This window comes from Asterias rubens, chromosome 3 (assembly GCF_902459465.1).
Source record: "Asterias rubens chromosome 3, eAstRub1.3, whole genome shotgun sequence".
Taxonomy (NCBI): domain Eukaryota; kingdom Metazoa; phylum Echinodermata; class Asteroidea; order Forcipulatida; family Asteriidae; genus Asterias; species Asterias rubens.
Window position 1 is genome coordinate 19,522,542 of NC_047064.1, and position 27,616 is coordinate 19,550,157.

General features: G+C 37.8%; 2 protein-coding genes across 2 annotated transcripts; one reads left to right on the forward strand and one right to left on the reverse strand.

Annotated features, from left to right (window-relative positions):
- Positions 1–171: 171 nt before the first annotated feature.
- Positions 172–4,985, forward strand: LOC117288286 (COMM domain-containing protein 4-like). Its single transcript, XM_033769079.1, has 8 exons — positions 172–389; positions 595–666; positions 2,294–2,359; positions 2,509–2,548; positions 2,863–2,982; positions 3,444–3,524; positions 3,820–3,996; positions 4,637–4,985. The coding sequence occupies exons 1-8, from the start codon at positions 387–389 to the stop codon at positions 4,675–4,677; spliced, it is 600 nt and encodes a 199-aa protein (XP_033624970.1). The 5' UTR covers positions 172–386; the 3' UTR covers positions 4,678–4,985.
- Positions 4,986–5,993: 1,008 nt separating this feature from the next.
- Positions 5,994–25,139, reverse strand: LOC117287914 (serine hydroxymethyltransferase, mitochondrial-like). Its single transcript, XM_033768538.1, has 12 exons — positions 24,619–25,139; positions 21,472–21,636; positions 19,586–19,665; positions 15,453–15,653; positions 14,860–14,941; positions 14,118–14,240; positions 13,379–13,518; positions 11,951–12,116; positions 11,228–11,327; positions 10,406–10,561; positions 9,573–9,680; positions 5,994–8,897 (listed from the first exon to the last, which is right to left on the reverse strand). The coding sequence occupies exons 1-12, from the start codon at positions 24,673–24,675 to the stop codon at positions 8,767–8,769; spliced, it is 1,509 nt and encodes a 502-aa protein (XP_033624429.1). The 5' UTR covers positions 24,676–25,139; the 3' UTR covers positions 5,994–8,766.
- Positions 25,140–27,616: the final 2,477 nt, after the last annotated feature.

The window sequence follows — 27,616 nt, forward strand, 5'->3', positions numbered from 1 at the left end:
TATCCTTTTATATAAAAAAGCGTGCAAATTATGTAAAATAAAGTTACTCGTAGTTGTATTATATTATTAATTTAACTTGCAATTTTGTTTGTTAAATTTTACTTTAAAAAAAGTAAATACAGTTTTACTTTTCTGAGAGGTTGAAATTGGGACGAGGTCAAACGAGTTCACCAAAACTTAGGGGTGGGTTTGTTTTTCTTTCCGCACTTCCTATGTATTCTGATCTCCTCGCAGCTCATCTTTGGATCTGGTACTCGAATTAATTGCAGCTTATAATATAAATGGCATGTAATTTGACGTTGACTATTTAAAAGTAGGGACAAGCACAATCTGAGGGAAGATATCGAGGTCTGAAGTCAAACTACACTCTCTACAGAGCTATAAAAATGGTAAGAAGACAAAACATGGACAAAAAAATAAAAAGAAGACATTACTTTTTTTTATACTGAATCCGTGAAACTGTTATTTGTTACAACTTTTTTCTTTCTTGGCCTAACCATAGTAACTGTACAGAAAGACCCAAGTGAGTCAATAAGTGATAAGTGATCTTTCTGACGCTATTTGTACACTTCATGTCTCTACTTTTATTTTCAGAGATTTCGATTCTGTGGAGGGTTGGATTGCCCGGACTGGGTCCTGGCCGAAATCAGCATCTTGTCCAAAATTGTAAGTAAAAATGAGTTTTGTCAGATGGAAAATGTCAATGTTAAATTTAGATTAGATGTTCTCTTTAAAGCCATTATACACTTTCGGTAAACAGGTTTGTCCAAGTCCCACACTTCGTGTATACTATCACAACTTATATACAAAATAACAAACCTGTGAAAGTTTAGGCTCAATTGGTCATCGGAGTCGGGAGAAAATAACGGAAAACCCACTCTTGTTTCCGCACGTTTCGCCGTGTCATGACATGTGTTTAAAATAAATCCGTAATTCTCGCTTTCGAGAATTTATATTGTTTTAATGTTTCCTCAATTTTGAGTAAAGCATTTCATGGAATAATATTTCAAGAGAAGTCTTTCACCATTACCTTCTGTAAACCCTGTAAATTATTTGTAAATCTGTGAACTTTTTTTTTTTTTTTCTGTACCGAAAGTGTATTATGGCTGTAATTTGATTTTTAGATAATACTTTCTGATCTGTTGAGACGATTATTCCACAATTACATTTGATTTTATAAACAAAGGTATTCGTGTGGTCCCCAGGATTAAAGCCAGGGCCCAATTTCATAGAGCTGCTTAACGGTAAGCAAATTTTTTCGCTTAACGTAGCAAAAATAATTGCTTAAAACCAATCGGATTCCATGCTAAACGTACACGAGCTTAAGCACGTAAACAATCTGCGCGCAGAGATTTTAGATCGTTTGCTTAAGCAAAACAGAAGAAGGCAGTGTATTTTGCACTGTGTGCATGCCCTAGGGCTGCTTAACGGTAAGCAAATATGTTGGCTTAACGTAGCAACAAAAATTGCTTAAGCGTAAACCTATTTCACCAGCGGTTGCTAGCTTAAGCACGTAAACAAACTGCGCGCGCAACATTTTAGATCGTTTGCTTAAGCGAAAAAGAAGAAGGTGCTGACAAAATGGCGGGCGAAATAAATGCGGAGTGCACTCGAGTGGCGATAAAAAAAATTCATCACCTTCTGTGTCTGATATGTATTATTTGTAATGGTTCAAAGTGCCCCTCGAAAGGTTTACACACTACCTTGAAAGTAAACAAGAAGATAATACATTGTACAGCATGTTTCTGAAGCATTTTAGACACTCGTTTATTCGCTACCCCTACCATACAAACACACGTACAATCACCGCTGTGCCGGCACAATAACATCGTTTGCAATGAGTGTTGCACTATGCGCTGTGTGAATAGGGTGCTTAAGCGAAATAGAGGCTTTAAGGACCCTTTTTGTTTGCTTACCTATGTAAGCAAAAAACCTTGCTTAAGCAAGGGTATGAAATGAAAAATTTGCTAGGTGCGCCCGTTAAGCACAAAATCGACCGTTACGGGATGCAGCTCTTTGAAACTGGTCCCGGCGCTTAAACAGGGTGCTTAAGCAATAGGGCTTTAAGGACCCTTTTTGCTTGCTTGCCTCGCCGTTTTAAGCAAAAAACCTTGCTTAAGCAAGGCTATGAAATGAAAAACTTGCTAGGTGCCACCCGTTAAGCACAAAATCGACCGTTAAGCAGCTCTATGAAATTGGGCCGTGCTGATAAGTGAGTCCTTGGAACTTTTATTGATGGCCATAGGTCAAAGTTCAAGTATTTATTTTTGTACAATTTTCTTGTGTATTTCAGACATCTGTGAAGATGAAATTACTCTGTGTTCAAGTCATCAAAGATCTTCTCGGAGACAGTATTGACGTGAGTTTCGCCCTCTGAGTTTCATAGATTCAAAATATGGTCCTCCCAAAGCTTTGGAGATATTTTACGATCTCAAGACAGTTTCTTTATTCACACTAAGAATTATTCCTCTAGAATAAAGCTGATGTTTGTTTTTGTTTTTTTCACAGTATGAAAAAGTATACAAGCTTACAGCTGATGCAAAGTATGGTGAGTTTATCTTGTCTCTTCAAGAAATCAAATGGATTTTTAGTTGCTATGTTAAAGTCAGGTTTCTTAAAAGTTTAAAACTTTATCAATGTTAATTTCATCATTTGATGCGAAGTTACTTCCAGTCAGTCATTTCATTCGAAGAGATGATGATCTTCTTGAGATTCTTGGCATACGCCCACAGAAATGGTATTTGCGCCTAGGACATTCCCAACTTTTGACTTTGAGGCGCTCCCTGATCATAATTGTGGTTATTGTTTTTATTGATTCCAAATAGACTTCTAAACATGTCGTTAAACCTTTCTTTTCAACAGAAACTGGTGACGTTAAAGCCAGTATTGCAGCGCTGAATTTCATCTTATCAAGTGCAGCTAAATACAATGTAGACGGAGAGTCTCTATCCAATGAGTTACAGCAGTTGGGTTTACCAAAAGGTAAGGTGTAAGAATAATGACGTTTCTAGAAGTTTCTCAACTCCGTGTTTGAGGATGCCATCTCAAGCATACATGCCTAGAAACTTTTAATTTTGAGTTGGCAAGGCCTGTCTCATTTTGGAAAGGGTACTTTCAATGAAAAATCTTGAGAGTCTATTGGGAACTTGTGAAGAGGCAACAACGCCAAGACAAGGGCAATATCAGATGCCATGGCCTCATTGTAATGTCGGGCATTTAGCAGCTACTGAGCCCTAAGAGACTGTTGATCAAAGATACTGTCGCCTCATCCCATTTATACACCTGGGTGAAGAGAAGCAAGTTATGGCTGAGCATTTTGTTAAAGGATGAATATTCAAACTCACTCATAACAACTCAACCACCTTAACTGTAGTGTAATCAATAACATATGTCATTATTTAGATAAAAGGTTAACAATTTTTGTATTTTTCTTTGGTTTACAGAACATTCCTCAGCTCTGTGTCGGTCCTACCAGGATAAGCTGGAAGCTTTGCAGAAGAAATTTAAAGAGCAGAGCTTTAGAGGTGAACTTTTTAGTTTGGGTTTAGAGTTCTTTGTTTTTAATTTTGTGTTATTTTCAATGTTAAACAATTTTGCTATCCTGTTTTGGCTCTCAGTCGATTTAAGACATTTTCTATTTTTATCTTTTTAAAGAGTGGACAACAAAGATTTGAGGCTCTATGTTCCCTATATCAATTTACAAATTACAAATACGCATTTATATACACACAAGATCATTCTAGGTAGATAAAAACATTTTTTCTTAACTTGATTACATCTTTGGTAAACTTCCAATCTGCACTGTTTTTTTCTGGACAGTTTCAAAGCTAGAGGCGGTTGACTGGCGAGTGGATTATATTCTTGGTTCCAGTGAGCTGAAAGACGTCAATGAGCCCAGCGTTCAGCTCAGACTACACATCAAAAACCCTGACAACGACTCGGTAGAACCGGTCAGCTTTAACATCTCGGCAGATAAATTTAGAATTTTACTCAGTGGTGAGTTAACAGTAATAATAATCACTCACTCACTCACTCGGTCGACCAAAGTTATCGCATTTCTGCATGTTTGAGTCGGGCACATGTTTGACACGCCAAACAACTCTATCCTGCATACAACTGATTAGCTCCTCCTTGTTGTTAACTCTTGCATCCTCGATCAGGGTCTTGAGCATGGTCTTGGTGGGTTTAATAGCTGTATTTATTTAGCGCCTAACACCTCCAGAAGAAAGTCTCTAGGCACTCAGAAGCACAAAAAGGAATACACTTAAAGGATGATTTGAACAGAAATGTTTTAAGAAGACTCTGAGTTCAACAAAGAGTAAACATTGTCCCGGCTATCGTCTATTCCTTAAATTTGTTTTTCATTTTATCAGGTAATAAACCACAAAAGAAACTGAGTTGGTAACTTTAAAATAGTTTAGAGTGAACATAGAAAAGTTGAATAGAGCGGCGGACCCCTGAATTAATGTGCTGGTGCTCTATCATTCTAGCCCTATGTTGTCATTATTTGGTACTGGGTGCCAGTCAGAAGCCATACAACCATTAATGGTGTGATCTCTGGCTACACTGTGCATGGCTGGCATCTTTCACAGTAATTACCTTTCAAAATGTTCATATCGGTTTTTGTTTATTTCAGAATTGAAGCAGACACAACAGCTTATGGACGGCGTTGCGTAACACAGCTACTACCCAAGAAGAAATACTTTATATTTTATACTCCCAAGTGGGATTCAAACCCGTCACTGGTTGACACTCTAAAGCAGATGTTATAACAGCTACAGCTGAGCTGGCCAAGATGACAAGAGTCAGTTCAAAGTGCTAAGTGTTCATGCTGTACACACCAGGCAAGTCTTCCACCAGTTAGAACATTTTTGGGGGACACCCCTTACGCATGAAGGTTACCAACTTGTGCACTTAAAGGCAGTGGACACTGTTGGTAATTACTCAAAATAATTATTAGCATAAAACCTTTCTTGGTGACTAGTAATGGGGAGAGGCTGACGGTATAAAACATTGTGAGAAACGGCTCCCTCTGAAGTGCCATAGTTTTCGAGAAAGAAGTAATGTTCCACGAATTTGATTTTGAGACCTCAGATTTAGAACTTAAACCTCAAAATCAACCATCTAACCGCACACAACTTCGTGTGACTAGGGTGTTTTTTTCTTTCATTATTATCTCGCAAGTTCGATGACCGATTGAGCTCAAATTTTCACAGGTTTGTTATTTTATGCATATATAGAGATACACCAACTGTGAGGGCTAGTCGTTGACAATTGCCGATAGTGTCCACTGCCTTTAAAGTAGCGTTACAGAATTGGTAAGAAACAAAAATCGTGAAGATCACAGATTTACATAAAACTTGCACGGTCTAATGATTATGATAGTTGAAAACATCCCTTGAAATATTTCTGTATGAAATGTCATATTTGATGAGAAATAAATAATCTAACTTCGCGTTTGGAGTTTAACGCTCAGTGAGTTTTTTATTCATTTTTATTTTGGCATCGATGCAATGCAAAATTTGTAATCGGTTTTTCACTATTCTCTCGTGACCCAGATGGCCGATCGATCTCAATCTTCTACAGGTTTGTCAGTTTATGTATATGGTGGATTACATAAAGTACTTACACTTCCAGCAACTGTTTTGTTAGCAAAAACAATTCTGTAATGTTCCTTTAAACGGGTCCAAATGTCAAGAACACAGGAGACTTGCAGTCTATATGTGTAGGGGACAAACAGTTCATATAATGCTATACTTAAATGTTTAATTAGATTATAGTTTATCTATTTTTCAAACCAAAGTGGATGATTCTGAAGGGTCAGACAGTAGGAGGGTTGACTGTTCATTGCTTTGATGCAGTCACCACATGTATTGCCATTTATCAACACTTTACATCACAGTTGATGACGTTAATTGGTCAGACAGTAGGAGGGTTAAGTTTCCCATAATGCTCCAACAGAGTTTAAAAAACAACAAAACGCCACAAGTATATCAACTGGGATTTGGTTTATTTCAGGAGCACTAACATCTGCAGCAAACAAATAAACAAATCATAGATTATACTTTTTGTATTGTTATGAATAATTTAACAACTAATCCACATAAATTGTGTGAGATGCGTAACTTTAACTCTCTTTTTTTTTTGTACAAGTTGGCAATTCACATATCGACACCTCAACATACAGTTTCTGTGTAGTCAGCTTGGCAGTTCTTTTTTAACACAATGCTTTTGTTTTTTGAGAATGCCCCTTGCAACTGGGTCACTCCGTGACCCTATCCACCATTTTGGGAGTTCACAGTAATGTCACAGTTCAGAGGCTTGTGAATAAAGCCATATACTGGCCTTACTAGAACCTGGCATGCAGTTTCTTGTCACTTTTACCTTTGACCTGTCATTCTATGAGTCTGGTAATCATTGCACATGTGACTGTCTAATCCGATAAAACCATTAATTACCAATCTATTAAGAAAGGATTCCAGTCTAATGAAAAGCATGCAGACTCCACGCTTGGGTAGTTTCAAAGCCCCTTTTGTGCACCAACCTTTAGGTGTTTCTGTGGCCCAGTGTATCAAGCGTGAAAAGAAACAAAAAAGATTGCTTTTTTCATGCTGGGTGCACATTGGTGTCACACCCACTTGATCTATGACTACTCATGCATAGAAAAAATTGCTTAGCTCAGAGTTTCCTGAGCAGGAACAGATAACCAGCCAAGTTGCAATATGATGTACAGTGTTTTTGGGGGGGCTGGTTTCCTGCTATTTCTGCTCAGTAAGCGAATTTATTAAGCATTTCTGCTTAGCAGATTTGTGACATTTGACCTCGGAATGTGGTTTTCGGAATGAGTGCAGACAGTGCATTGTAAACAGTATTATACTGCAAAACGGTGGCACACCAGTTTGTGTAATTATAGCACTTTCTATGGCTATTAACAAGAGAGATTTGGTTTGCTTTGATAACATACTAAAATTATTTCAACTTTTTTATTTTAAGATAAAATAAAGTTATAACTCTTACAGATTTGCTCATCTCAGTACTGCAACACCAAAATGAAAATAACGTTCTCATTAAATTAACTTTTTAAATATAATTTAAGCTCAAATAACAAACCATTAAATGGGGGACCACAGTTTAAACATTTCAAAATAAAGGTATTCTAGCACTGTTAGAATAAATTATTTAACTTGAAATAGTAATAAAAAAGGTTTGAGCTTATTTTTCAAAACTACTGGATGTAATTATATTGCTTTCAAAAATACTTTAATAAAAGGATGATGAAAATTCAACCACTTTAACATTCAATAGTGCAGTTAATTTCTTGTTTTTATAACTACGTTTCAGTTATGACTTTCAGTCTAAGAAACCAGAAATAAATGGTCAAATAAAAAACGTAACACAAATGGTTTGACCGTAAAAAGATGAATAATCCGTATTGCTCTGAACTTTATCATTATTTCCACTTTGTCCGCAAATGAATTGTTTTTTTTTTAGTGTTCAATGAATGAAGATATTAAATACCCTACACCAACTGTCTTCTTAAATGTAATTTCTTGTTTGAATGCTGTCAAGAGTCACACACTGGACTTTCTTTTATCAAGTGTTAACAGACTTTATGTGTTCCTGTGGGCAAAACAATTGCTCTTATTTTCTTCAGATAGATTTTCTTATAGATATAAAGAAATCCTGCTCTTTGCGATCTACACTTCTCTAGTAATGAGGATACTGTTTCCAGAAGCTCTTTGGAAACTATAACTCCAGGGGTTACCAAAAGCTGGAAATGCCATCATTTCAAGACATACCTCTTAAAATATGGATCAATATTTCAGACTTTTTTATTAGCAATAAGTCTCGCTCCTGCATATGTAATAACATACATAAATGTTGAGTACAATGGAATACTTGTAATAACATTATTTTGAGCAATTTAAAATGCTGAGTTCTTATAATAACAAAGAAGTTATAAATTTATCATTGAGCATCGCTTCTTTCTTTAGTACAGCTTGAGCACACTTACTTGCAGCAAAATTACTTAATAACTTATTCGTCAAAACAAACTTTGGCTCTTTTAGAAACGGAACTAATTGGTCTTCACGAGTACACTAACAATTTTTTTAAAGAATGCAAAAAATTGATACACTGGATTTTAAAGCAAACTGGACAAACTATATCTGTCAAACTTGATCGGACCAAAGTTTTACTGGGTCCTCAACGTACTTACAGAGGCCTTTGGCAAACAGACCACTCTTCAAAAGTATTTAAAGTGTTTTATAATCATATTAGAAAATAGCTGTTGCAAACTTGTTGACTGACCAAAAGGGCCTATGGTATAAATGCGACAAATAGTTAATTGCCTGATGTTTCGACCCCAGCAGACTCTTTTTCAAAGGCTACATGACAACACAACCATTTAAGCCCGGTTCATACTTCCTGCGAATGCTTCGTGCGATGCGAACATCATTGCGTCACAAAGGGAAAGGGACTGCGTATCGATTGTTGGGTCACCAAAATTCGCTTCGCATTCTCATTCGCAGGAAGTATGAACCAGGCTTTAGTTTTTGAGAAGGACTTTGCAAGGGTCAAAACATCAGACCAGTAACTATTCTTTTTAAACATTCGCAATAGGTAACACAGCTCCACAAAAACACAACTTTGGTGTCAATTATCAATTAAGATAGAAGAAAATATATAACTAATTTTATAATACTTTTCTTAGGATGCACCATGAACAAGGCTGAGAGAGGGAAAGGGGTGGGGAGGGAGGAGGGTTCAGAAATTGTCAAAGCCTGGCATCGGAAAGTCGGCAGCGAAGCACTCCACTTCATTCTTCAGCTTAGCAACCTTCTGTTGAATCTCTGGGTTTGTTTCCAAGATGTGAAAGAAAGCTTTGTTGTCTGAACCTGTATAATTTACATCACCAAGAAAAAAAAAATTAATAAGTGGGTTTTTTTTCACATAGCTTACTCTCTTGATATCAAGCTTTTTGAAACAAATACTTATTTTATCTTTTTCTCAAAAGTGCTACAATATAAACTGCTTGTTGGGTTTTCCCCCTTGTGTAGCCATTTTTTCATTAGGGGCATTCTGCATTGGATCAACCATAAATATAAAAAAGTATATAAAAAAGTGTAACTCCCGAAAAAACTTCTTGATGCTCGAAAAAAAATTGAGGGAAATGAAAATATATAGAGGCCATGTGCTCTTCATCCACAACCACAACCCCCCGTGATCCAGTGGTAAGAAAGACTGCAGGACTTACAATTACAAGGTTGTGGGTTTGAATCCTACCAAGCTAACCGCCGATTTCAAAATGACTAGAATGAATGAAGTGTTGTCGTCTAGTTACTGCATCACAATTTCTTGATTTGTGCAATTCATAATCCCAGACATTAAACCAATGTTTGTATGAGAGAGATTGGCCGTTGCCAGCTTGCTGTTTATATGCCCTTGTTGGAGTTTGCAAAGTTCCGTTGATAGGAAGATCGTCTAAAACAAACAAACAAACAAGCAACAAACAGCCCCAGATTCAAAAGGAAGCAAATTATTTTATTTTGAATTTCCTGAAAATAATTTACCAGTAATCTTCTTGACATCTTGACCGATGGCGATGCTGCGATCGATGTAATCCACCACTTGGAGAAAGTCGGCTTCTTTGAAGTTTCTTGAGGTCAGCGCTGGTGAGCCTGGAGTTTATAAAGTCATCAAAGAAAACAATTAACCACTAAATCACAAAAAAATTGTGCAACCTCATCTCAACTTTGAGCTATAAGAGGTTTTTGGGCCATCACTGACGACTTCACAACAATCATCCTCCATCCCTCTCTATCTTCCACTGCCCTCTTTGTGTTAGCAAACTCTATTCTTGTTCACTTGTTGGTGCTGTCATCCCATCTCTTCCTCTTTCTTGCACTTTTCCATCACTGTGGAATTTGACGCTTTTTTTGTTCAACCCCCCCCCCCCCAAAAAAAAGGTACATCTCCCTGTTCTTACAGAAACCAACCTCATGTTGGCATGTCATTATTGAGTGGTCTAGTTCACTAGACCCAAGCTCTGGTGTTGTCAGCAGCAGAGTGTGGGTTCGACACCAAGTCATGACACTCAACATGCCCTTGAGCTAGGCACTTAAAGTTGGGGAGGTATTTTAGCTCTACCAGCCAGGTTCCTAATGGATGATATCCATGCCTACATCCTAACAGACTGTGGAGGGGTAACCCTGTTTCAGCCCCAGGAGAAGATGACAATGTGCCCCTGGTGGCAGTTGATTTGGGTCGATAGCCCAAATCAGTTCAGTGTAGCCCTCGCATTAAAGTGAATGTCAGGGCTTTGTGATATTAGACAATCTCTCATAAAAAATCATTACAAAAAATCCTCAATGCCCATAGCTGCCCGAGAGATATCTCAACATACCAAGTCTGAGACCGCTGGGATGAAGAGCGCTCCTGTCTCCGGGGCATGTGTTCTTGTTGACAGAGATGGCACAAAGTTCTAAGATGTGTTCTGCCTGAGCTCCGTCCACACCCTTGGATTGAAGATCAACTAAGACCAGGTGATTGTCGGTACCTCCTGAAAATAATTATCAAGAAATGCAGAGAGGCGTTCAGAAACACAAATCTCTCTTTTACTTCTTTATCATGAGAATGCCATACAAGGGGAAAAGGTGCCCTAATTTTCTGAATTTTTTACAACTATTTCTTTCTTATTGATAACAAGATATTAATAAGAATGCCAAACAAAGATTTCAGCCTACATGTTTACCTATGGAAATGGGGAATATTTAAAAACAGGTTTTGCACGTTGCTCACTTACGGCCTTGTCAAACGAGGCAATCTCCCCTACAGTGCCACTACCCAAGAACTGCCAATTTTTGTATCTTGCAATAAGGGAGATTTTGATTTACGGGTTTTTACCCATACACCAATGTGTGTTAGCACTGTATACTCAGTACTTTCCCGAGTCCCGTGAAAAAATATCACAGGCATATTTACTCAGGTGGGATTCAAACCCACGACCCTTGCAATTAAGGGAGATTTTGTACAACAATCAGGGAGACATTTAGAATTAAATTCAACATGATGAGAGATGAGAGAGATTGTCAATACATTAGGATACAGGAAAATATTTCGTATTTTCAAGGAACTTTCTGCAGAATCAAGTTGGCAGGTCTGCTTTTCCAACAGCCCTCATTATTCCCCACCCGTAACTACATCCAGAGATTTCTAACCCACCAACCTGAAACAAGAGAGTATCCTCTCGCTACCATCCCCTGTGCCATCGCCTGGGAGTTACGAACCGTCTGTCGTTGGTACTCTTTGAATTCTGGTGACATAGACTGGGAACAAGACATAATAATGTGATTATTTGAACAGTGTTGCTGTTTGGTTACCCGACTCCACATTCATAGTAATAGAAGCTTTGTTTCATGTGCACCAAAGCTATGGAACGATTTCCCCTATCAACTTTATACACTTGACTCCTTACAAAAGCCAGCTTGAGACTCATCTCTTCGAGTCTGCTTACATTTTATAATTAGAGCATTGCCCTTGCAATCTCCACATGAAATTCTATGAACTCTTTTGTCTTCGAAATATTGTTGTCCTTTGCCAAGTGTCCCCAGCGGGATACGCAACTAGGATGCTGGCGCTCTACAAGTGCCTGATGATTGACAAGTAATGCTTTTTCCCCCTATAAACGAAGCAAATATACACGTACGTACATAGGCCCTGCTCAAAACAAGATTTGGGCTTTAAGCCAGTTATTTTGACTACATCAGTTATTTTGAAAACATACACTATTGGTGCAAGACTTCAAACAGATAAACAGTCTCTAAGCTTGAACCCAATTGTAAGCCATGGTTTTGAAAACATGTTTGATAATCAAAACAATTATGTACATGTACACAACAATTGTAATTATATTTTATGAATCACTGACGTTCATTCATGAGTAACCTACTTGTTTCAGTGCCACAGCTACAGCCCCGATGGAGTTATTATGCGGACCTCCTTGCAGCGCTGGAAAGACAGCATTATTAATCTTCCTCTCATAATCAAACATGAGGTCCTTCCCTGTTTTCTTACTCACTCCCTTCTTCCCTCGTCGAAAGAAGATCAGACCCGCTCTGAAAAAAAATGATATAAATTTATGGTTTATTACTCTAATTGCTAGAATACAAAACAAAAAAGCCAAAAATAGTTTAAAATGTGCAGACATTCCAACCCTAGCAGAGCCTTCAAAAAACATTCTGCTAGGGTCGGAAAACTGTTTCTTGCATTTTTTGTACCATAAGGACCTTTTTGTTGGTGAGAAGTTTTCAACCGCTTGTTAAATTTTCTCACAATAAACAAAAGAAACTGCAAATTTTGAAGCTATTGAAATTTCGTACTGATGTAAAATGGCAGATCTACTAATCATAATATTTGAGTTTATATAGCGCTTTTTCACTCCCGAATGGGTGTCTCAAAGCGCTTCAAATTATTACCCCTGGTCACTGGGCCTTAATTCACTCCTTAAACCATCTCAGCTCCCTGGGGAGTATACAGCCTCGTGCAACAAATGCGCTACTCGGCTAAATCAATCACAATAACCATCTCTGCCCTCACAGGTCCCCATTTAACCCTGGGTGGAGAGAAGCAATAATAGTTAAGTGTCTTGTCACGACCGGGATTCGAACCCACACACTGCTGAACAGAATCAGCAGAGCTTGAATACGGTGCTCTTAACCGCTCGCCCACGACACCCCATCTATTATGCCCCACCCCCGCATGAAAAGTATTTTACTTCTATGCCAGTTCTCAACAACAACAACAAATCACAGATAACTTAAAAACAATGATTAAAATCCTATAATGTACATGTGTATGGCTACGCACGAACTACTCTATAATTCACAGTTTAACACTCGATGTAGAACGTATCAGCTCATTAATTCAAAAGCTCACCAGAACTAATCATCCATACAAAATATTTTTGTCTGAAATACTGTATAGTCTGAGAAAAACACCAAGTAAACAATGTTTGCAATCAAGATCAGCCTGATATTAAACATTCACAAAAAAACGGACAAAACATAACCTTTTTTTTCTTCTCAAAGGCATGACCGTGTCCAACACACAGGGACATCGATTCCCAAAATGGCATAAGCAAGACTGCTGTGATGGCATGGATGATGATATCAGGCAAATTAGGGTCAATAATATGTTTATTGAAAACTAGAGGATCAGAATGAGTTGGTTCTTCCAAAACACAATCACATTACAAACTTATAGGTCTGAATAGGCACGATGATAACAAGGTCAAAATGAAGGGTCATTCAAAAAACGATTTGAATATTGTCCACTCAAATGTCCTTGGAAGGGGGGGGGGTCGCACTATCTACTTTACCTTGCTCCTCTTAAGGTCTTGTGAGTGGTGGTGGTAACAATGTCTGCATAGTCAAACGGTGAGGGAAGTACTTTGGCTGCTACAAGGCCGCTGATGTGTGCCATGTCTGACATCAGTATGGCGTTGACATCGTCCGAGATCTAATCAAATCAACAATTCAAATCAATATTTAGTCATGACTGAAATGATTATTTTGAAGGAAATGCAGATAGTGACAAATAGAATAAATTTATTATTATTATTATTATTTATTTGGCAATTCACATAAAAATACAAAAATACAAATTGTTAACTCTAGTTCACTTGATCCATTGAGTAGAATGTTCAAACAACCCAACACCTAAACCCAAATGGTAGACGTTTAAGTGTCCCACTACTCACCGGTCCTTTTCCATTTTTGTCAATGCACAACCGTTGAGTATGTCAATGCAATTTTGACCAATTGCGAAAACAAAGTCCCATAACAGAAATGGGAGATTTTCAGGATTTGATTTGTATAGAATGGCCGCTTTTTAATAAAAGGGCCTTTATGAATAGGAACCAAAGAGTAGTGACTTGGTCTTGAAAGGGTCGTGCGATAAAGGACCGAGCCTTCTTCTACAAATGAACCAAGCCTTCAGCTTGGTCCTTTATCATACGGCCACGACCCGTCACATACTCTCTCATACCCTTATTATAAGTTTATGTTTAGTACCAATTAGTTGAACATTTTGTGAGGAAAATGACACTGTGAACTGACCTCTCTGAAGCGTCGATAGTCCAGTTTCCTGGAGTACGCACTGTAGCCCGAGATGATGAGGCGCGGCCTGAAGAGCTTCGCAGACTCTGCTAATTTATCGTAGTCGATTAAACCAGTACTAATCTATAAGATTAACACAATGGATTGGATTATTTGATTATTCTTAACCAGGACTAATCATAAAAAGAGTTTAGACAGACCTCTGAAGGGGATGAGCGGACCTTAAAATAACCCACGGCACCCACAACAATAGCTGTGGTGCCCTCTGCTCTTGCTGATGTGCCCTTTGCAAAGTTCCGATACAGATTTAAATTTTCCAAATAGAAGTGCCCATAAGCAACGTAGGCCTACCAGAGGGAAATTGCTGTGCCCCTTCGATAACGAAATTTGAAACCTGGGAGAGTATATTTTGTGACAAGGAGAAGAAATATAATCCTATTAAATAGATGACTTTGAATCAGGAATTTCAATACAAAGATAATTGATAAAATAGGGACTTCGCCAACATAGGGCTAGATTGCTCAGCTGGTAGAGCGCCGGCACGTTAATCCGGAGGTCGTTGGTCCGAATCCCACTCTAGTCAATTCTTTGTTCAGTCCCAAAATCATTAAAAAATTCACCCAGTCAGTTTCCCTTGTGGTTTATATTGAATTTCAATACAAACAAAGTTTTCCCTTTTTCAGAACACTTGTTTCAAGACTAATAACAAATCTTTTAAATTTCAAGAACTTTTTCTACTTACATCGAGACGGTATGGCATGGACTCGAAGAAGATTGAAGTAGCCGAGACTCTCCTTGTGTCTGTCATGAAACCATGAGTTAAACTGAAAAATAAAACAAAAGTATCTGCGAGTTGTTTACTAAGAGTAGGGGGGGGGAATTGATGACTAGGTTGGTTTACCACTGAGCAAACTTTCTATTAAAAACTTGAATGGTTACAAAATAATACAAAAACAATTCATCAATAAGCAAATCATTCAAATATTTGTTATTGTAAATGTTATTGCATTTCTTGCTGCATATGGGGGTTGTATATATTTTAGCATATTATTTGTAACTGTTTTACAAAATTTGCATCTTTTTTGAAGTGATACATGTATGCTGGAACAAAGTGTTATTATTGGGTGAAAAAAGAGTGTAATGTACTCGAAGACTTATTAAGACAAAACAACTACGTATTTTTCACAAAACACCAAGATTAATATTAAGTTGTCAATATTGCCCGAAATGAAGTGATTTGTATTGTGATGCGACACTTTGCTTTGCAGTCAATATTGCTACAAATCTGAAAATCAATCTTAGCTCTCTTAAAAATTTAGCCAAGGAAATACTTACTGTCCGCCGTGTGGAAGGTCTTGACCCATGATGCGATCATGCGGTGAGAGAAGAGCCGTGTAAACGGCCAAGTTTGCCGGCGATCCCGAATAGGGTTGGACATTGACGCCCCATTTCACTGGGTCCAGATCAAAGGCCTCGAGGGCTCTGTTCTGGCAAAGAACCTCAACTTTATCGATGACTTCATTTCCTCCATAATATCTGGAAACGAAAAATGAGATTTTAATTTTAAGTCAGGGCTTGAATTACAAGAAAATATTTTGAGACCAGAGGGCCCAGTTTCACAGCACTGCTTAGGAACACAAAAAGTATCTAAGAATTAAAAAAATATGCTTACTAATACCAGTATATAAGGTGACCAGCCAAAATACCATGTCACATGTACAATTTGTCACTAGAATCCTGCACATTTTTGCTAAGCACTAAATTTGTTAAGCAAAATTATCTGGTTTTAAAAGCAGGTTTATGCAATTTGGACCAGGACTTGTAGCTTAGAACTTCTACTGCAGACTTACAATTGTTTTTACATCAATTCACCAAAAGTATGTCAATTTTATTCATAATATTTTCGTAGCATTGCTGAACTCTTAGTAGGAGTTTTCAGACTTCATAGTTTCTCCTCCAAACCTTCCTTGAGTTACATTCATACCCATTTATACTCATGGGTGAAGAGAAGAAATTATAATGAAGTGTCTTGCTCAGAGAACACAAGTGTCATGACCTGGATTCGAACCCACAGCCTGATGACTAAACCACCCAGAACTTGAGTTTGATACTCTAAACCACTCGACCATGACGCCATAGTCTGGTAGTTGTTAAAATTTAAAACCTCTCTCATTAAACTAGGTCAGATGTTGCACAAAATGTGGACAAGCAAATAAACAACCATCTATCTCTCATCATATACGAAGGACTTTGACTGTTTTCAAGTTCGCTAGTATCGTACTTGCTCGCAAGTGTACATTTGGAATAAAAACTTCATCACACACTCGTCAAACAAGTATCAAAGTTGCAGAGTCAAAAGTAAAAAGTAAATCATAAAAATAAAAACTATAAAACAATAAACCACAAGCGATACTGACATGATAAACTTTAAAATAATTTTGGGTTGAACGAAGACAAGTTGACAAGAGCCGGTCTTGAATCAGCGACCCCTTGGATTAACGTGCCAGCGCTCTACCAACTGAGCTATCTAGCCCTCTAGCCCTAAGTTGGCAGACAGACTCCCTATCTTGTCAGTATCTTTGTTCAGGGTGCCAATCATTTTCTTTTTAAACAAAAATAAATATATATCACAACTAATCTAAGAACAGACCTGGACTTCTATCTTTTGAGATCTATCTTTTGAGATCTTTTGCACCGTTGCACAAAAAAAGCAAACATCATGTACTGTACTCTACAATTTTGTTGCATTACCCTTAAATTTATCAAAGTTCGAGAGCCTCGCACTGTTTCAGACTTCACCCCTGGCCAGTTTAAACAAACATCCAGCTCATATGTATAGTCTGGTCTGCAAAAAAGGCCTACACAGAGAAAAGCCTTCCAAATTCTGTTAAAAAAAATAAAAACCTATAATCAGGTGAGGTAACCTGCACAGCGGCGAGAGTCACTGCTGACAAAAAAGTGTGAAACTGGATAAAGATCTCCGGAGGTACATTAAAGGCAGTGGACACTATTGGTAATACTCAGAATAATTATTAGCATAAAACCTTTCTTGGTGGTGAGTAATGGGGAGAGGTTGATGGTATAAAACATTGTGAGAAACGGCTCCCTCTGAAGTGACATAGTTTTTGAGAAAGAAGTCATTTTCCACGAATTTGATTTCGAGACCTCAGATTCAGAACTTGAGGTCTCGAAATCAACCATCTAAACGCACACAACTTCGTGTGACAAGGGTGTTTTCTTTTTTATTATTATCTCGCAACTCTGATGACCGATTGAGCTCAAATTTTCGCAGGTTATTTATTTTATGCATATGTTGAGATACACCAACTATGAAGGCTAGTCTTTGACAATTACCAATAGTGTCCACTGCCTTTAAAATGATGGCATATCCACCTTTTAATAACCCCTGGAGTTGTAAATTCTAAGGAGCTTTTGGGAACAGTATACTCAGCACTAGAGAAGTAGATCAAATAGCTTGACCTATTGTGTTCAGAGAAAAGCACAACATTTTTTATTTACATGTACCAGACTTTCAGGCCTGTATGCTTCGTTTTTGAAAGGGCAAGGGCACCAAGGCACTTTTCCTTGGTAAAGGGCACCCTATAAGGAAAATGTAATATGATATCATAAAGTGAATGCATCCACACGGTGCAAAGTCAACCCTCCTACTGTCTGACCATTCAATTTCATCCAATGTCAGGCCTGTATTCTTCGTTTTTGAAAGGGCAAGGGCACCAAGGCATTTTGTAAATTTCTACAGATTATTTCAAGGGCACTAAGGCAACGACCAGGGGGAATGGAGGCAATCGCCTTCATTGCCTCCGTGAAGTATCAGCCCTGGACAAAAAAGTCTCAAATTTCTCTTTCCTGCAGCAAGTTTAGGGACCTTCACCTTATTAGCACGCCGTCTAGTTTCCAGGGGCTCTTGACTTTGAAAGTGGAAAAATACCAGCACTGGGCAACAATGCCATGGAAAACTACAAGATCTTTCCACTTGCATGATCCAGGGTTCCCCAAGCCCAACCCTCGGAAGGAACGTCTGGCCAATCACAGTTCATGTTCAAAACTTATTAACATTTATTCATGTCCCACTTTCATGATCGCTCACCAGCGCCTCATGTTTTTTTGCAAGAGAAGCGCTTTCCAGAACAGCGGGTGGATGTTATTTCAAGTTAATTCAATGTTACAATGTAGATTGTAAACAATTTTTTGTGTGAGACAAACACTGAATGCAACAAAGATGATGTTTCCTATGTCATATTGCATTCATGTTTTGTTTGGGGTTTTATTTATCAAATCAATAGGTGTTTTTACAAAAGCTCCTTATGACGCTGGCACAGGCACCTCATCACAGAGGCAACAGAGGAAATTGCCTCGAAGTCCCCGGCCGTTGCCTTGGTGCCCCATCAAAATGTTCAAGTAGAGATTGCAATGTCCCTCAATATTCTTGATTTGTGCAACTCATTATCCGACCAATGCTTTTATGAGAGAGATTGGCTATTGCCAGCCTGATGTTTATATCCCCTTGTGGGAGTTTGCCAAGTTCCCTTGACCGAAAGATCATCTTAACAAACAAACAAACAAACAAAAACCTTGCCCTAACAAGATCGGAGTACATAGAGGCATGTAATTAATGTACCAAAACATGGACTTTAATACAACGTTGTTTCATTGTTATTTGATTTTTATCTTATTTCCGATAGAAAATTACATTATTTTTTTAAACCACATTGCATGTTCAGTTTCAGATACTAAGAAAAAAGCTCTCAAATTTTGCACAATTTTGTACTAAAAATAACTAATATCACAAACTATTGATTTGAAGTGTTTACAAACAAATAGCTTTTAAACACAATAAAACGTATAATGAAACCAGAGGTCGAACAGCTGTGCGTGTTCTGTACACATGGTCAGTCTATTCCTGCAAACTGAATATCGTTATCAGAGCAACCTGGCACTATATAAACAAACAACAGACAAGTAAACATAAATTATATCCAGTTTACGAACAATTTTTTTGTTGCTGTCATTGAATTTTAAAATTTGAACAACAACAACAAACCGGAAAAGGGACCTTGGGAAAACTGCCTTGATGCCCCCTTAAAAATTTCGAACAGATATTAATATTTCCATAATTCATCGCTCAAACCTTGAATTGACCTATCACAAAATTTTTGGAACTCATTTTGTTTTTCTTTACAGGGGACGAGTTGGGTCACTTTGTGGCACAAGCGCAATTTAGTGAGGACAACTATTACTTGCTCTTGAAAATCTGGTTTCAATCTTTTTTTTCTCTTCTTTCCTTTAACAGCACAACATTTTGAATGGCCTGTTGCCAAAATTCACGGAGGGCCTTAACAGCCTTTTTACTCAGGGAATAAAACGAACGCCAAAAACGATCCAAATTTCGCACAAATGGGGAAAAAGACGAAATATTGTTCAATTGTCAATAATTGAATTCTACCCACCTCTGTCCAGGTAGTCCCTCTGAGTATTTGTTATGGAGGCAAGAGCTGAGTACTTGCAGGCAAGCTTGGGTACAAAAGTTCTGCAAAACACAAAAGTGGAATGTTAATACTCAATTTTAATAAATTAATTTAAAATCAAAATTTTAAAGTAAGGAGCTTTAGAGAGAAAGATTTGTTCTTGTGTAGGCCTACGTAGTTCAGTTTGTTTAGAAATTATGAAAGTGTTAAATGTAAAATTCTGACAAAATTTAGTTTTACTAAATGTATTTGGGCTGTTGCTGACATATCAAATCCATTAAAATCAGACCAAACATGGCAAAGGAATATACATTGGTGAAACTAAGGACATTATGAGACAAACATTTGTTTCTCCAACCATGGAGATGCTCCAACTCAGCGAAAATGTCCTTAACAGTTTTTTACCTCACATAAAATGTTTACGTGTACAAGTACATTTTTTGACTAGTAAAGATAGCCTAAATCTTGTGATTCACCGTGAAGGCCTAAGTAACACCAAACAGCAAGACTGGTAAAATAGTGCAACAAAATGTGGATTACAAATCCAATTGAATTCACATTTATAATGTGATTACTTTGAATGGCCTTGCCATCCGATGGGAATTAACACACCCTGGATACATAAACCCCAGATCCAGGTGTCAAGATGAATATCGGCACAGACTATGTAAGAAGCATTCTGAGAATCTTAATCAAGGACTGATTGCAAGAGGCCCCCGAACAATGATGAGGTAGTTGAATAACAGAGGCTCTTCCCAAAAGGGAAGAACAACAAGCGGTTGAAGCCAAAAAGAGGGGCAAAATCATTTTAAGGGGCTCAAGAAGTAAAACTTTAAAAAAGGGCGAAAGTTATGGGATTCGCCCCGGCCAGTCAAGAGCAGTCAATGTTGCCTACGATGTTTTTCAAAGAGAAGGTCATTCTGTAGATCAAATCAGGTTACTACCAGGGCCCAATTTCATGGCTCTGCTTACCGCCGAATTCTGCGCTTATGATCACGGTTCCCCGCTTACGTGCAAGCGCTGAATCCCTAGTGACGAAGAGTACGCGCGCGCAGAATCCAAAAATCGCCGCTAACCGGTGAAATATGCTTGTCGTAAGCACAGAATTCCCAGATTTCGTAAGCCCCGATTCGGTGCGTCAATAAGCAGAGCCATTAAACTGGGCCCTGGTGATGTTTATTAGGTTTGTAAAAAATGAGTTCCCAAGCCCACTCAATTTTGCTTAAGAAATAGATGACAGTGACCCTGTGCACCAATGCCAACTACATCAACTGTCTGCCATGCCAGTCATTTTGGGAGTCCGACTCTGATTGCACTATGGGTTTTGAGGTACTGTATGCTGAGGTATCGACATCAATATAGTCAGAAAGCGGTAACACCGTGTGTACATTTTCCTATGTAAGAACAGCAAGACAAGTTCTAAAGAACAAATCTACTGAGTAAAGTAGAAATGTCCATAGTGAAATACACATGGTGTTACCGCATACAAATTTATAGTAAGCATGCAAACAACACTGCATCAGTGCACGGCACAGGGTATGGACACTGACTCCCAAAATGGCACACCAAGATTATTGTGGTGACAACTATGACATCCTGAAATGTGAATTGCGTGTCTGTGTGTGAAAAGGAGAATCGGATCAATAATCAATATTTTATCCAAAGCAGCTTTGAAACTGGGCCTGTATGCTTCGTTTTTAAAAGGGCAAGGGCACCAAGGCAATGACCAATGGGCATGGAGGCAATTGCCTTTTGTTTTTGCATCTGCATCAGGCCTGGGGTCGATTTCACAAAGAGTTAGGACTAAATTTAGGACTAGTACTAGGAGATATAAAAAACGTATTTTTAGTCCCCCTTAATAACCTTACCTCTGAAGCAATGAGTTCAAGTCCTCTAATCTGTCGCTGCTTCTCATCTCGAATGAGCGAGAGTATTTCAGGGTCAATCTGGGCTAGAGACTCCTGGCCTGTCCAGGATACAGTCTTGGTGCCATCATGCTTTGGTGCCTGCTGGACGTAGGATCTTCTCAGCACCTGTAGGGTCAGGTTGAAACAAAAATTGATAATTCAGTATGAGGCAAAGAACTGAACAATTTAGACTCGATTTAATCTTCGGATTGTGATGTCCAGTCTTTATTTTGAAATAAATATAAACTGTTTTGACAATTTAAAATTATCTAAGGTTGAACATTTTGACAATTTGCTACTTGTTTTAAAAATTAAGTCAATATTGTACAATGTCTGTTCTTGTTTCTTTTTAGCAACATGAGCACATTTTGTGGATTTGTGCGCTTTATACGTTTTCATTATTATTTATTATCAATACATCGCACTAAATTCTGTTCTGTGTACAATATGCCAAACATCAAAAAAAAACTCCAACTATATCTTTAACAAATTGTTTATTTACCAACAGATTATAGAATCTGTTGTTTTCATCACCTTAGAAACATCTTGAAAGATTTCTGTCCAAAAATGGTGGGTAACATTGACAAGCTTTTTTAATTAAATTTTGACTCAAAATCTCAGCAAATATAAAGATAAATACTAGTATGACTCTCACAGTGAAGGGGCAAGTCCAGAATGTATTCTCTTAAAACATGTGGTTCTCAGACTGGAGGCCTACTCCATGGCTATCCCATGAAAAAAATACCTTTCACACATAAATGTGAGGACTTAAAGCCATTGGACCCTTTCGGTAAACAGTATTGTCCAAGGCCCACACTTCGTGTATCACAACCTCTATATCAAATAACAAACCTGTAAAAGTTTAGGCTCAATCGGTCATCGGAGTCGGGAGAAAGAAAACCCACCCTTGTATCCGCGCGTTTCGCCGTGTCATGACATGTGTTTAAAATAAATCCGTAATTCTCGCTATCGAGAATCAATTTTGTTTCACTGTTTTCTCAAAAAGTAAAGCATTTCATGGAATAATATTTCAAGAGAAGTCTTTCACCACTACCTTCTGTAAACCCTGTAAGTTACTCGTAAATCTGTGAACTTTTCTGTACCGAAAGGGTCCAATGGCTTTAACAGCTAAGCTTGGCTGTGGTGCATAATAGCTGTGGCGCACTCGAGCATGGATTAACTTTTGTCTAACAATTGGAACCCTACTGTCATTCATTCATGAATGTGTGCCTGTCCCCCCCCCCCACCACCTTATGGTTGTGAATAAGACTGGATGAGACCAGTTGAATCCAGCTTTGACCCTGAGTGCATTGCATCAGACAAATACCTTGATTGAGTATGTTCTGTTAGACCATGGAGGTAGATGGTCAGACCATGGTCAGACCATGGAGCTATCGTCAGATATGTCTGCACAGAAATTTTGTTTGAACAGTGATTTTGTTTTCCACAGACACCACACATGAAGTTCTGTGGAAAAAGGTTACCCCATAATGCCCTAGTCTTTGCCTTGGATGTCCCTTGAACATTGTACTATAGCGTTTAAGATTTTCCAAAGGAAGTGCTCTGGTTGCAAAATGAAAAGATGAAATTTTCAGGCTTCATAAAAACACACAAAGATATAGTTTTGCTATCCGGCATCTCTGTTTAAACATGAACAAACTGTAAAGTAAATTTTCCTATCAGTTCTTTTGTTAACATTCGTTTCTAAAGACCATGTCTGTTTCAATTAAATAGCATTTAGGGGTCATTAAGTTGAGTTTTTTACCAACTATGGCAGGTCAGCTTTTAGGCAACCAGCAGCCAAAAATACACACTACTTGGCTAGAACAATTCACCTCAGTAGATCAAGGTCCTTTCCTGTTGTCAAACAAATTCAGTTTCCGGTAATTGTCTGAAAGCTATCTCCGTTATTAATTCGAATCTAACTTTAACCAAACATTTCCTTCAAGAATGTTTTTCCCAGCAATTGATGTGTCGAACATTAACATTTTAAACTATTTCTGTCTCGCTCATTGATTATTTGAGTTGCCGCTGAATAGCAGAACAAGACTACATCACACATGTGATTTGTAGATTCTGATTAGTAAAAGGGTAAAGTTGATTGACCTTTGGAGTTTTTATCGATTCAATTTAAACAACCATGGGCCCTGTCCTGTGGATGTGACAGATGCCAGCATCACAGGCAAACAGTGAACACTGTGGGATACGTTTTTATATAAATTACAAGGATGCATTACTACCAGGACAATTTCATTTTGTTTAACTATGTAGTGTAAGTCTACTTCCGATTATCGAATAAATCATACAAATAGGTGATATGATGGCAACTTGGTTTAGAACACAACTGCTGCCAAACGTAAACAACAATTAAATCATATTAAGTGATAGTTGCGATACTGTAACTCTCCCGCCGTCGTAAGGAGAGTTACGTTATCGCAACTAATTAAGTGATTACATGTTTTTTTAATTAAATGACAAGGAAATCAAACACTTGAAATTTATAAACAATTGGTTTGTGATTTTTGTAAAGACTTGAACCAATAATATAAAAAAAATCAAACACATCCAAACTGCAAAAAAAAAACTCAATACAAAATAAATTGAACACTCATATTTATAAAAAAAAAATAGAACATTAAAATTAGTAAAAGTTAACATTAACTTATTTAGAATAAATAGAAAACAGTTTGTCCCTTGAACGCACAAACAAAGTCATATTACAATAAATACTTCGTCAGCAAAAGAGGTCATTGAATTTAATCATTGAAATGTCACAACAAACTGACATTAAAGAATTTAATTTAAATAGTTCAAACAAGAACTCGAAGAATTTAAAGAAAGGATGGCTCGAGTAAAGGAAACATAATATAACCAATCATTATTGTCACACGAACCCCAATAAAATAAAAAAAATAATTAAACTTTCACCCCCCCCCCCCTCCAACCTCCTTGCTGTATATATTATAAGTGTATGCCCCAACTGTACTGACATTTCAAGAAAATTATTTTATTGAGTTCGAACAAGAACACAGCGAATTAAGAAGGCCAGCTTGTTGCATGCTCAAGGCTTCTTTCAAAAACAATTATTACGAGGAGATGTTAACTTACATTCCTGACGGTTGGTGCTGAGCAGATGAACCTACGCAATGTATTCGAGCTTGCCATCCTGTTCTAGTGAAGACACAAATATCCCTTATCAAGTTCCCGTGCTCTATGGTTTCATCAACAAACGAGAGCTATGTCAACAGACGGTCCGGCCGGACGGCTAACCCAAAACAAACTGACGCGTCGGGCAACTCCAGATTCAATGGGCCGGGCGGGTTGGACACACCTCGCACACACCCCCAATACGTCAGCACCACACCAAGCCGTCCGTGGCCCCGCCGTCGAACGATCTGCCGGCCTCTCTATCTCGACCTTTTGGTCCTGATAATCCAGTCCGTTTTATCTCCAATAAAATGGTCTCAAATTATTCCTACAATAACCAGCTCTATTCGTAGACTATTGAAGACGTATATACATTAAATATATACAATTAATACTGATTAGAAAAAAAGATATGGCATCATTTGCCGAAGGACATATCGTCGTGTTTTTACTGTTCACATGCAAAACGTGTGATGATGACTGAATCGCGCTCTTTCGATCTACGCACACACACATGCGAAACCGCACGATCGGGCATGCTATAGACTGGTAATCAGGATAACCTTGGCCTGCCAATAAAGTTGTTACATGCGAAGTCTGGGTGACGTACAAAATATGCAGACGACAAGCTTCTCTGATGTTGCATCAGCGATTTTACGAAATCATTTTTTTGTGCTATTATAATGTCAAAAATAAAAGTCCTGTTGTTTATTTTCCCTTTATTTTAAGAACAATAAATGTGTCTGTTTGAGCGTATTGTGATCAGCCAGATGGTTAGAATTTTAATTCAGTTATAAAACATCTACGTCATCGCGTCCTTGTTGATGTTCTGACGTCATACAGTTTCCAAAGAAAACATTGATGAGTCACCCGCGGTCAGCTTTTGTGTTGCATAATCGTATCCGATTTTTTGCGATTGGACGAGCTAAGGAATTTCACATTATATTTTATCATAATGAATGCGTCGGTTCATTCAATTTTTTATTTGACCTTGAATTAAAAGGATTTGTGTTCCATATCCGTTCCATATCCGTTGTGTTTCATCTTCAAAACATAGCAATGGGTCCGTGTTCTTTTGCGCACATTGGTTGTTGGAACCGTTCGAACGCGTTCGGTTGATAAAACCTTACACAAACTTGTGCACACTTCATTTACAAAAAAATGTATCAAAATTGTAGGTTTTTTTAAAGACCCTGGACCTATTGTTAATTATCACTTGTATCTCAACATAATGCATAACTTAATAACAAACCTGTGTAAATTTTAGCTCAATATTACGAGATAATAATGAAAGAAGAAAAAAAACACCTTTTCACACACGAACTTGGTTGTGTGCTTTTAGATGCTTGATTTGGAGATCTAAAATTCTGAGGTCTCGAAATCAACTTCGCGGAAAATTACTTCTTTCTCGAAAATTACGTCTCTCAAAATTACGTCACTTCAGAGGGAGCCGTTTCTCACAAATTAATGTTTTATACTATATATCAACCTCTCCCCCATTACCGAGTACCAATTGTCCGGTGTCTTCAATTAATAACACTGAAAATCCCGGGCGAATAATGTCCACGTGCGATAGCCATACTTTTTTATTGGTTGACAGACGTCGTTTCTCAGGGTTGGCTTTTCTTAGATTCGACTTTTTGTGGCATATTCAAAAATAACTTTTTTTTACACGCATGACAACACCACTTGAAATGTTTCTCAATGCTTAAATCGATAGCTATTTTACAGGCTTCAACCAAGTTGCGTTGCCATTAATTAGTTATTACTATTGCTATTTCTGCTCATGTTTTTATTCTGCTTTACTGTACAGGTTTTTGTTTTTTAAACACTATTAAAAGCGATTTATAAATATTGATATCCGCATGGTGTTACCGCAAACCCTGGACTTAGTATAATGGTAAAACAAACCTGTGATAAAAAAAATTCATAATATTATAAAAATGTCTTCTCTTTATTAAACCATGGAGGTAGGAATACCAACCTTCATAAACCCTCATCATGTCAGTTTTTTAAAAAGTCAATTGTTTAGCCAACCCGGATGCTTGTACCATGAGAACTTATGAAGAGGGAAATCTCTGCTCAATCAAACTGGAATTTTCAAGGTGTCCGCACACTGACGTGACCGAGACTGAAAGTTTGAGGGGGAAACCGATTTGGTCCGTTCAATGGCGCCCTCTCGTGGTTTATTTAGGTCTTTAATTTCATAAAGATGCATTCTTCTTAATATTGTTTGAAATTTTCTTTGATTTCGCAAATAATGACTCTGAAAACTATTGGGAACTTGGTAGCAAAAAGCCATCGACTTGGTAGCAAAAAGCCACCAATCGAATCAATAGTGACGGGGTTCAGCGGCCAGCATTATACATGAACAAGACATTCACGCTTTAACCTTTTCCCCGAATAATGCCAAAGTAATGTATCCTTTCATTCTATTGTAAAATGAGTTTGCATTTTTTCAAATTTATTTCACGCAACCCATCTCTCAGACAAACCCATGTTTTGATTTGTTTTTGTCAGGGTGGATCTGCGAATAATTATCTCACGTCCATCATCAGCAACCACTGTACAAGGGGGGGGGGTGCATGTTGATGTGTTCTTTTTGTGTTGTGTGGTGAACTTTGCAAAAATTGTGTTCCTATTTTTATTTAATTTTCGTTTGAAACATCCTCTATGTAAAAACTTTCGCGTTAACAAATTCTTCAGGGAAAATCAGACTGCAACTTTAAAGGCACTGGACACTATGGTAATTGTCAAAGACCAGTTCTCATAAAATTATGGTGTATCTCAACATGCTTTTAAAAAAACTATGACAATTTGAACTCAATAATTATTGGTCGACGAAGTTGCGAGAATAATAGTAGGAAAAACACCCTTGTCGCACGAAGTCGTATGCTTTCAGATGCTTGTTTGGACCTCAGAATTCGGTCAAATTCGTGGAAAATTAATTACTTCTTTC

Bases quoted from the DNA above. Each gene is read 5' to 3' on its own strand.
- LOC117288286 (XM_033769079.1), top strand. The intron at 2,549-2,862 runs GTGAGTTTATCT...TCTTTTCAACAG, and splicing joins TACAGCTGATGCAAAGTATG to AAACTGGTGACGTTAAAGCC. The intron at 3,525-3,819 runs GTGAACTTTTTA...TTTTCTGGACAG, and splicing joins TAAAGAGCAGAGCTTTAGAG to TTTCAAAGCTAGAGGCGGTT.
- LOC117287914 (XM_033768538.1), bottom strand. From the start codon at position 24,675: ATGGCAAGCTCGAATACATTGCGTAGGTTCATCTGCTCAGCACCAACC. The intron at 14,942-15,452 runs GTAAGTATTTCC...TTTATTTTTCAG, and splicing joins GACCTTCCACACGGCGGACA to TTTAACTCATGGTTTCATGA. The intron at 10,562-11,227 runs GTTGGTGGGTTA...AATTATTTTCAG, and splicing joins AGGATACTCTCTTGTTTCAG to GAGGTACCGACAATCACCTG.